At 70.1% G+C, this 9,985-nt stretch overlaps 2 protein-coding genes across 4 annotated transcripts; one reads left to right on the forward strand and one right to left on the reverse strand.

Moving 5' to 3' along the window:
- Positions 1–27: 27 nt before the first annotated feature.
- On the reverse strand, positions 28–6,331 carry WDR54 (WD repeat domain 54). Its single transcript, XM_084516392.1, has 9 exons — positions 6,040–6,331; positions 5,343–5,405; positions 5,148–5,214; positions 4,745–4,801; positions 4,374–4,501; positions 2,542–2,642; positions 2,197–2,359; positions 1,995–2,069; positions 28–1,581 (listed from the first exon to the last, which is right to left on the reverse strand). The coding sequence occupies exons 1-9, from the start codon at positions 6,262–6,264 to the stop codon at positions 1,450–1,452; spliced, it is 1,011 nt and encodes a 336-aa protein (XP_084372518.1). The 5' UTR covers positions 6,265–6,331; the 3' UTR covers positions 28–1,449.
- Positions 6,332–6,430: 99 nt separating this feature from the next.
- LOC311436664 (uncharacterized protein C2orf81 homolog) lies at positions 6,431–9,985 on the forward strand. Of its 3 annotated transcripts, none has more exons than XM_084519022.1 (4): positions 6,431–6,452; positions 7,370–7,597; positions 7,762–7,971; positions 8,432–9,985. In XM_084519022.1, exons 2-4 carry the CDS (start codon positions 7,373–7,375, stop codon positions 9,323–9,325), a joined length of 1,329 nt encoding a protein of 442 aa, XP_084375148.1. In that variant the 5' UTR covers positions 6,431–6,452; positions 7,370–7,372; the 3' UTR covers positions 9,326–9,985. The 3 variants fall into 3 exon arrangements, with proteins under 3 accessions (XP_084375148.1, XP_084375147.1, XP_084375146.1); XM_084519021.1 differs by lacking the exon at positions 6,431–6,452 and having other exon boundaries at positions 7,202–7,597; positions 8,432–9,359; positions 9,466–9,985; XM_084519020.1 differs by lacking the exon at positions 6,431–6,452 and having other exon boundaries at positions 7,202–7,597.

Genomic DNA, 9,985 nt, shown 5'->3' on the forward strand with positions numbered 1-9,985 from the left:
CCACAGCAAGGAGCAGACGCGGGGGGCTCGGTTCAGGTGCGTTTATTGTGGGGGAGGTACGGGGCTGGGGGGACAGGGCAGGGTGTGGAGTCCTGACCCATAGCCGGGGGGGCAGCACATGGGGGTGCAGCATGAGCAGGGGGTACAGCAGGGGGGTGTGATACTTGGGCTTAGAGGTGCTGGGAAAGGGGCACGATGGGGGCCAGGGGCTGTGGCCCGCAGCTGGGGGCAGAGCAGTGCGTGGGCAGCGGGCCCCCTGCCCGCAGCGTGGCTCTCCCCCAGCGCAGCAGCAGGGGCTGGGGCTGGGGCTGGGGCTGCCTTTCCCAGGGCTGGACCCTGCTGCTGCCAGGAGCTGCAGGAAGCTCCTGCGGGGCCGAGCCGGATCCGGGAGCTGCGGGAAGCTCCTTCCCTGCCTGCTGAGGACAGGGCCTGGCCCGGGCAGGGCCCCCCCGCACATGGGGCCCCCCTGCCCCTGCAGGGCCCTGGGAACAGCAGCCAGCAGAGAGGGACTGGGACAGGGACAAGGACCAGGGGGACAGCGACTGCTGGGACAGGGCCGAGCCCTGCCCTGGACGCAGAGGGGGACGCACTGGGAACATGGGGGGAGCCCCAGCACGGCCTGTGCCCCCTTCCAGCACCCCCAATCTGGGGCAGGGTCAAAGCCAGCAGGGAGCTGGGCTGAGGCTGGGGGCTGGAGCAGGGGGACAGCCTGCTGGCACGCAGCGCCACGGCTCGGCTGGGTGACCTCGCAGCCTGTCCCTGGGGCGCTCAGCTGGCCTGGAAGAGCGCAGTGCGGCCGCCTCTGCTTTTTCCAGCCCAGGAGCGCAGCTGCGGCCCCGCACTGCTGGCTGCCAGCCGGGGTCCCGCTGGGACGCGGCCGTGCCCGGGGCGGCTGGCAGGGCGCGGAGGCTCCTCGCCCCAGCCCGTCCATGCTGCCCCGAGGCAGGGCGGCCCACGCTGCAGCACCCGTGGGTGCGGCCCCCCCCGCAGGGAGCGGCTCCCGCAGCCCTCCCGGCCGGAGCAGCGTGCAGGGCAGGTTCGCCCTGGATCCTCTCCTGTTTGAAGCAGAGGTGCCGCGGGGAAGAGGGGAGCCGGTTCTGCTCCTCCCCACCACTGCTGCTACCAGAGCCTGCGTGGAGGCAGCCGCTGCTCAGACACATCAGCCCTGCTGCCTCCTGCCCTCCCGGGGGGGCTCAGGAGGGGGCGGGGGGGGGCAGCTTTCGGCTCAGGGACCCACAGCGCCGTGCAGCTGGGTCCCACTGAGCCAGAACAGCTTGGAGTTGATGTTCCCCATGCACGGCCGTGCCTCGCTGAGGGCAGGTTTGCTTTGGGAGTGACAGGAGCCCCCTTCAGCTCCACCTCTGCACTGATTGCCACCCCGCTGGGGCACAGCGCTGGGCTGGGGGGTGCCTGGTGGCCTGGCTCGGGCCCGAGGGCGCCGCTCGCAGCCTACACCTGGCTGTAGCGGAAGATCTCGCTGAGGTCGTAGCCGGTCACGGCGAAGGAGCAGCCCTCGGGGTCGCAGAAACGGGCGCCGCAGATCTGGGTGTCAGTCACACACTCGGCGTGGCAGTGCTCGATCTGCAGCGGGACGAGGAGCCAGCGTGAGCGGCACCAGGAGCTGAGCACAGCCAGCACTGCCCCAGCCCCACACCTGCCTGCAGGAGCATCAGCTCGGAGCAGTGCGGCCACACCAGCGCTCCCCAGCTCAGGGGCACAAGAACCTTTCTTTTCTCACAGCCCCACCGCTCGAGGGCAGGACTCAGGATCACGCCCAGAGGGAACAGCGCTGGGCCACCGCGCAGCAGCTCAGGCTGGGCCCAGGAGGCTTCCAGCCAGCAGCTCAGCTCCGCAGCCCCCAGCAGCAGCAGCACCTCGCGGGAGGCTGCGTGACCCAGCAGCACCGACCCACGGGCCCACTGGGGCAGCAACACCCCGCAGGGACCCACCCCAGCTCCAGGTTCCCTGCTGGGTGTCCGTGTCCCAGGCCTCACCTCGACATCGTCGGTGTCTGGGTTCCTGCTGAGCTTCCAGACGTGAACGAAGGAGTCCTCAGCCCCCGAGAGCAGCTGCGGAGGGAAACAGCAGAGGGGCCGTGGGGACCAGGACACCAGAGGGGCGCAGCACAGCGTGACGGTGCTGAGCAGCCCCTGCTCCAGCAGGCCGGGTGCCCGCTGCGGGCAGCTTCCCCCTCACCTTTCCCGTCAGTGGCGCCAGGTCCAGGGCGTAGATCCAGCGAGCGTGAGCGTTGACCTCTGCTCGCAGGACGCCCGTCGCTGCCTCGTACAGCCGAATCTGCCCGTTGCCATAGCCAGCAGCAACGACCCCGTTCCAGAGCTTCACGGAGGAGCAGGTGCAGCTGGGCACAGGGGCACGCGTCACCTCCTCCCCTCCCGGCTGCACACCCGCACACCGGGGCTGGGGGTCCCCTCCTGTCCTCCCCAGCACCCTCCCAGTCCCACAAAAGAGCCTGGAAGGGTCCGGCCGGGGATGTCCGGCACCGCCTCGCTGTGGGGATCCTGCCGCGCTGCTCCGGCTTACCCCAAGGCTGGGATCTTGTTGAGCAAAGTGAACTCCTCTCCAGAGCGCCAGATGCACAGGGCCCCCGCGTCGTCGGCAGTCACCAGGTCCCCAGCCCCCTCCTGCAGGAGGGACGTGGGGTCAGCAGTGCCCCCGGGGCGGCCCCAGGCACCGAGCTGCTGCTGCTGCTGCGCACCGGGGCCAGAGCCTGCAGCAGGACAGGCTTAAAGCTCAGCTGCCCCCCGAAACTGCTGACATTCTGTGAACGAGGAAGGCTGGGCTGTGATCGTACACGGGCATTTCAGTTGAAACATGTCGGTGTTTGGCAATGCTAATTACACAGGGGATAAATTTGTGAGAACAGTCACTACATCTCCTCCCTCGGCTTTCGAGTCACAACAGACTTCACCTCGACACGCAGCTCGGATTGCATGTGCAAAGCTTGCTAGAAAGCCTTTCAAACAAACCACAGAGCAAAGTCCGAGCACAGCGAGTTAGAGAAGTCAGCCAGAGACAGATGAGAGACGAGAGAGCAGCTTTCGCATAAACAAGCTCCATATCCAGGCTAATTGGGAACCAGTTCTAAGCAGTTAATTGTTCAAGGGAGTCCCAAGCGCAGAGCAAGTTAAATGTACCTAATTAGAGAAAGTGTTTGAAAGCGTCCTCGTTGGGAAGTGTGCAGCCAGTAATGAGGAAGCCAATTAGTGCATCTGCAGAAATGTCAACCCGAACGAACTGAAGTGGAGGAAGCCCCATCCTGGCTGCAGCCTGCTCTGTGCTCAGGAGGATCTGTGTGCAGCAGCAGGAAGGTCACCGCGGTGTCGGTGGCGGCTCGGACAGGACACCTGTGTCCATTCGGTGAATTTAGCGAGGGGAAGCAGGCTCCTGGCCTCAGGCACCTCCTGCAGCCAGCCCCGGGTGCGGAGCTCTCGGCCCCGTTGGCGCTGCCCTCGGCCTCCCCCGCTCCCGGGGAGCAGAACCGCGCTCTGCACCGGCAGCTCGGCGCCTGGGCTTGCTCCGGGTTGGGGTGTGCCAGGGCAGCGCCCCCCCGCCCTGGGGAGGGTCTGCCCCAGCAGCTCCCCGCCCGCACGCTGGGAGCCTGAGTTCAGCGTGTGTTTGTTCAGGGCTGGTTTTGCTCATCTGCTCGTGTGGCAGACCGGCCTTGGGCTTCAATAGCTGCTGTGTGCTCTGGCACGCACCCCGCTGCATCACAGGATATTCTCTGGCAATTACTCACACGCCCACAGCCACCCTTCCTGCGGGAGGGCCTCAGCTCATCTCTGTCAGGATGGTTCTGCCTCTGCACGGTTTGGTTTCTGAGACTTTGGGTGACCGGGACTGGGGTTCGGTCAGCTCAGAGACGGGGAGATGGAGGAGCTGAAGAGGCAGGAACTGGCTGGGCTCTGACAGCACAGCCGGGACAGCTGACGGGGTGGCTGCTCCCAGCTGTCTGAGCAGAAGGAAGAGCCCTGAAATGCCAGCCTGCACACACAGCGTTTGGGGCTACTCCCGATCACAATCTGCTTCTGCTGCACGCCACGCTGAGCCAGCCAGCTGGGGTACAGGCTGCAGCAGGGGCTGAGGCATCCCAAGCCAGGGCTTCACCCGGACCTGTCCTGACCCCCCCGGTGCCACGGCAGCCTCGGGAGCCAACGTCCTGGATGAAGGAAGGGAGGTGAGAGCTGCCTGTGCCCTGTGCCGCAGGGGGAGCCGCCTCGGCTGCACTACAGCCTGCACGGGGACTGGGCTGGCTGCGGTGCCACACACCAGGAAAGGCCCCGGGCAGCCCCCAGCGCCCCCTCCCTCGGCCGGGGCCCCTGCAGCACCTCTGGCCCCAGTGGCCACGCACGTACCAGAGCCTGGCCCAGCTCCGCCGCGATGTCGGTGATGGCGTGGCGGTGCTCCTCCAGGACCTCGCTCACCGTGACGTTGGTCCCTTTGTGGGGGATGTCGAACACCAGCACCATCCCGGAGGACGTCCCTGCGGGGGGACCGGACCGGAGGTGTCAGCGGGGACGCGTCCCACGGCCGAGCCCCCAGCTCCTGCCGTGCCCGCGGCCATGATCCACTCCCCCCCAGCCCTCTGCCTGTGTGAGGCCGCGCAGACCGACCCCTCTGCCAGGCACAGCTGCCCCCACGTCGCCCCGTTCCCCCTGGGGCCATGAAGGCCACCCGGCGTGTCCCTGCCTTGCCCTCCTCCCTCTGGCTGCCACAGGTCACTCACCCACGCAGATGAAGCGTTCTCCAGCTGCAGCGATCCCTCGGGCAAACACGGCTTGTGCTGGAAGGAACCAAGAGCTGGCTGCAGCCTGTGGCAGCCCACAGGAACACCCGGCTGGGTGTCATCCCCAGTCCTGTGGTTGCCACAGGGCCCCTCGACCCTTCCTAGGCCCACGCAAAGCCTGGACAGAGGAGTCAGGATGGTGCAAAACCTCCTCCAGACCCTTCTACTGACCTGCCGTGTAGCTCTAGCCTGCCTCAGCCCTGCCTGGACACAGGAGCAATGCTGCTGGGGTCCCAGGCCGGCAGGAACCAGGCTGCCCAACAGGAACACCTGATCCCACACCCCCAGGAGCAGCACGGGGAGGTCTGGGGGCCCTTTGCTGCGCTCCCCCTGCGGCACTCACCTGGCGGCTGCTCTGTGATGTCCAACGCGTGCCAGTAAACCATGACGGAGCCATCCGACTCATACATCTGGGAAGAGAAAAAGCAGCGGGGTGAGAGCTGGCCGCGGGGAGAGCTGCTCCCACAGCCCCGGGCCCCGGAGCCCGGCTGCCCCCAGCCCACCCCCGGCCCCGGCCACCCCGCAGGAGCCGCCTCACCTGGACGCCTTTCTGCGAGGTCAGCACCAGCAGCACGCGGGCCGGCAGCACGCACCAGGCGGCCTGCAAGGGAGCACGGCGCAGTCAGGGGCTGGGGAGGGGGCTGCGGGCAGGACCCCTCAACCCCCCCTCCCCAAAATAAGGCCGCCCCGTCCCGCAGCCACGCTGGGCTCTGACCTCGGTGACCCCCCAGGCCCGCACGGAGCCCCTTGGGAGGCTCCTTGGGAGGCTCCTTCCCCCCCGCCGCCTCCTCCCGGTACCAGAGCACCCCCCCCCCGGCTGGGCCCTGCCTCTGCCCGGCCGGCACCGGGCACCGGACACCGGGCACCGGGCGGGGGGGAGCGGCAAGGCCCGGGCATCACCGGGGAGAGCCGCCCGCCTCGGGGTGCCGGGAGGGGAATGGGAAACAGGGAACGGGACCGGGACCGGGATTGGGACAGGGACCGGGATCGGGATTGGGACCGGGACCGGGATGGGACCGGGACCGGGACCGGGATCGGGATCAGAATCGGGACCGGGACAGGGACAGGGACAGGGACCGGGATTGGGACCGGGACCGGGATCGGGATCGCGACCGGGACTGGGATCGGGACCGGGACCGGGACCGGGACAGCGCCGCGGCAGGCACCGGGCGGGACCGGGACCGGGACCGGGACTGGGACCGGGGGAGGGCCCGGGGCGTCCCCGCCGGCCCCACCTGCGTGACGGCGGCGGCGGCGGCTGCCGGTGCGGCGTGTGGGGCGCGCAGCTGCCGCTGGGAGCCGCCCAGGCCGTCGTTGGCGGCGCTGAGCACGTTAACGGCGGGGCCGTGCACGGCGCAGAAGCAGGCCAGCTGGCGCTGCGGCAGGCGCAGCACGCTCAGGTTGTTGTACAGCGCCGAGCTGCTGCCGCCCAGCTGCACGCTCCTGTCCCGCCGGTACATCCCGGTGATCCCGGAGCCCCCCCCCGGTGCCCCCCCGGTGCTCCCGGTGCCGCCTCAGCCCCGCGCCGCCGCAGCCATGGAGACGGAGACGGCGGCGCCGCGTGATGACGTCACGCGCGGGGAGGCGTCACCGCCGCGCCGCGGGGCGGGGCCGCGTCGCCATGGAGACCGCGACGCCTCGGAGAGGGGTGGGGGGGGCGGGGGAGGACGGGGGGGTCCCGGGGGGCTCCGTGGGCACGGGTGGGGGGCGCGGGATGGGGGAGGGGGGAGTAACGTGGGGTGGGTGTGCGCTGGGGGGGGTGGGTGGGATGGGGGCACCGGGAGGGGCGGGGAACTGGGGGGGGCTGGGGGCACTGGGAGGAACTGGGAGGCACTGGGAGGCACTGGGAGGGGCTGGGGGCACTGGGGGCACTAGGATGTGCTGGGGGCACTGGGAGAAGCTGGAACGCACTGGGATGTGCTGGGGTATGCTGGGAGGAGCTGGGGGCACTGGGAGGAACTGAGAGGGACTGGGATAGACTGGGGCACCGGGATGTGCTGGGGGTGCCAGGAGGGGCTGGGGGGCACCGGGATGTACTGGGGGCACTGGGATGTGCTGGGGGATACTGGGGAGTGCTAGGAGGCACTGGGATGCACTGGGGACACCAGGAGGAGCTAGGGGCACTGGGATGTACTGGGGGCACTGGGAGAAGCTGGAATGCACTGGGATGTGCTGGGGTATACTGGGAGGAGCTGGGGGCACTGGGAGAAACTGGGAGGCACTGGGATAGACTGGGGCACTGGGATGTGCTGGGGGCACCAGGAGGGGCTGGGGGGCACCGGGATGTAGGGGGGGGCACTGGGATGTGCCAGGGGCACTGGGAGGAGCTGGATGGCACTGGGGAGTGCTGGGGATACTGGAATGCACTGGAGGCACCGGGAGGAGCTAGGGGGAATGGGATGTGCTGGGGGCACTGGGATGTGCTGGGGGCACTGGGGAGTGTGGTGGGTGCGGGGGTGCCAGCCCAGGGGGTGCCGGGCGGCAGCGGGGAGCCCCCAGCCCTGCCGGGCTCCTCCTCGGCGCCGCGGGCAGCACGGCCACAATGCTGGCGGTGTGTCGGTGCAGAGCATGGCCTCCCGCGAGCGTGTGGCCGCCTCCAGGCTGCGCGGGGACAAGTCCCGGCCCTCCACGGCCGCCGCCGTCCCCACGGACATCGTCCCGGGGCGCCTGAGCGAGGCGCAGTGGCTGGCGCTGCTGGCGGCTGAGGAAGGGGACGGGGACGTGGGGGACGCCCTGGAGGAGCTGCTGGGCCGCGTGATGGAGGAGTGCTTCCACGTCTACCTGGCTCGGCAGGTGGGCAGCCCCGCACCGCCTGCGGGACGCCGCGGCTGCCGTCCCCGTGGGCCCCTCGCCCGGTGGCCGCGGGGCTGGGGGCTGCCAGGCGTCCCCGTGAGAGCCCCGCTCCCGGCTGCCCTTTGCCACTGCACCGGGCACCGAGGCGGGTCCTGTGCTCGCAGCGCGTGCCCTTCACCGTGAGCCAGGCGAGGGACGCCGTGCTGCAGGTGGCCGAGTGGCGCTTCCAGGCGCGGGACGAGGGGGACGCGGAGCTGGAAGGTGGCGCCTGGCAGGAGGACGAGGAGCCCGAACCCTGCGCCATCGACGCCTGGGCTCAGGGCTCGGTTCCCGTCCTGCAGGAGCACCCGTCCCCGCGCCCAGGGGACAGAGAGGTGACAGCCCCCCGGCCCCTCCTGCGCCCCGCACACCCTGGGTTTTCCTTCCTCCTGTGTGTGGGGTCTGGGGGGGAGCTCGGCTGGCTGGGGCTGAGCCCTGGGGGTCCTCACAGCCATGGCCACATCTGGGTGAGGGGCAGGAGGGGTCTGGGTGCTTGCTGTGGCTGCTCAGGGCATCGTTTGGGAGTTGGAACGGTTCCCATCCCCGCATCCCCCATGTGATGCCACAGGGCTGTGTGGGTGATGAGGGACCAGTGCCTGCAGCAGCCCCGGTGCAACCTGAGCAGCCCCCCCTGACATGGGGGCAGCCCTCGCAGCCAGCCCAGGCTGAGCACCCCCAAAGCGCCCCCAGTTTTGCCCTTCCTGGGCAGGTGCCGCACATGGGGGCCGTGGCTGGGGCTGTGCTGCTGTGCAGGGGGGGTGCCCTGCCCCAGCGCTGCCCCTGTGTCCTGGCCAGGTCTCCAGCACCGACACCGTCCTGTCCGAGGCCGAGTGCACCTCCTCGGCACCCCGCAGCGTGCCAGCACCTTCCCACACGCCTCTGCCGCAGGACGGGGCGCTCACCGCTCCCCAGCCACCCAGGGGAAGATCCAGCAGCTCCTGCAGCCCAGCGCCACGACCAGCCCCACGACCAGCCCCACAGCCAGCCCCAGTCCGCCCTGCCGCGGCACGGCCCCGCCGCCAGCCCCGGCACCAGCCCAAGCCCAAGCCCTCGCCCGGCCTCAAGAGCCCGGAGCCCCTGGCACAGAGGGAGGCTGGCAGCTCGGCAGAGGTCAGCGTGGACGGGCTGCTGCTGCCTCTCTCCTGCAGACCCCTGGTGAAGATCCAGACGGGGAGGCCCCCGCGCAGCAAGGCGAGGGCGTGTGGTAAGCCCGGCACCACACTGGGAACCTCCCAGCTGGCCCCCACCAGGCGCTGGATCCGGCCCCAGGTGGAGGTGCTGGACCCAGGCGAGGAGGCCAAGTGGCAGCCGTGTCCCCCAGCCGCCCGCCGGCACAGCCGGGAGCCTCGGAGCCCCTCCGTGCGGCGCAAGGGGCCGGGCAGCTCGCTGCCCCCCCTGGGGCTGGCAGCTGCGGGGGGGGCACAGCTCCTGCCGCCCGCCCCGGGGGCCCGGCAGCCCAGCAGCCCCCAGCCCCCAGAGCTGGGCTCCTTGCTGGGTGCCGTCCGGCTGGCCCCCGGCGTCACCATCAGGCGTGGAGAAGGCGAGAGGCATGGGCTCTGCCTCCCTGCACACCACGAGGAGGAGGAGGAGGAGATGGGGGAGGCCAGGCGGGACCTGAGGCCCCTGCGTCCCGCTGTGCCCTTCCCCACCGTTGCTGTGAGCCAGGTCACCGGCTATGGCCCACGTTGAATGCAGCACCCATCCGACACCTCCCAGGCTGTGGGTCAGTGTTTGGTGTGCGGGGACCTCTCTGCTCGGGGCCAGCCCCGTTCCCATCCCACACAGAGCCGTGGGCACTGCGGGTGCCGACCCCCTGCTCCCCTCTGTAGGCTCTGTGTGACCCGGGGCTGCTGCTGGCAGCCACCTCCTAACCCAGCGCCTCCAACACCGCTCCCTCCCCTCCTCTCCTGGGCATTTCCCAGCAGCTGCCGGGTCTGGCACCGGGGGCTCCCGGTGTCCTGATGCACCGTGTGTGCCCTCACCCCGGGCACGAGGCACTGCCTTGTGCCAGGCTGGGTGCCCGCACCCCTGCTGCTCCCCGGCCTCATGCACCGGGCAGCCCCGGGCTGGGAGGGCAGAGCTGTGGGCACCGGAGGTGACCCATGGGGTACGGCTGGGGAATGAGCTCCAGCAGCTCCCCGCCTGCTGCCGGCCCCGTGCCCACCAGCCCCGTGCCCACCAGCCCCCTCGCCCTGCCTGAGCTCAGGTGCTGCGCCGCATGCTGGGGGTGCGGGCTCGTCCTGTGGGCTGAGTGCCACCGATGGATGCAGCACGTGGTGAGGTTGGGCTCTTCACAAGCTCTGGGAAACAAAGCAAATAAACTCGAGGTGCTCCCGTAGCACCTGGGAA

Source organism: Aythya ferina (assembly GCF_964211825.1).
Source record: "Aythya ferina genome assembly, chromosome: 4".
NCBI lineage: Eukaryota > Metazoa > Chordata > Aves > Anseriformes > Anatidae > Aythya > Aythya ferina.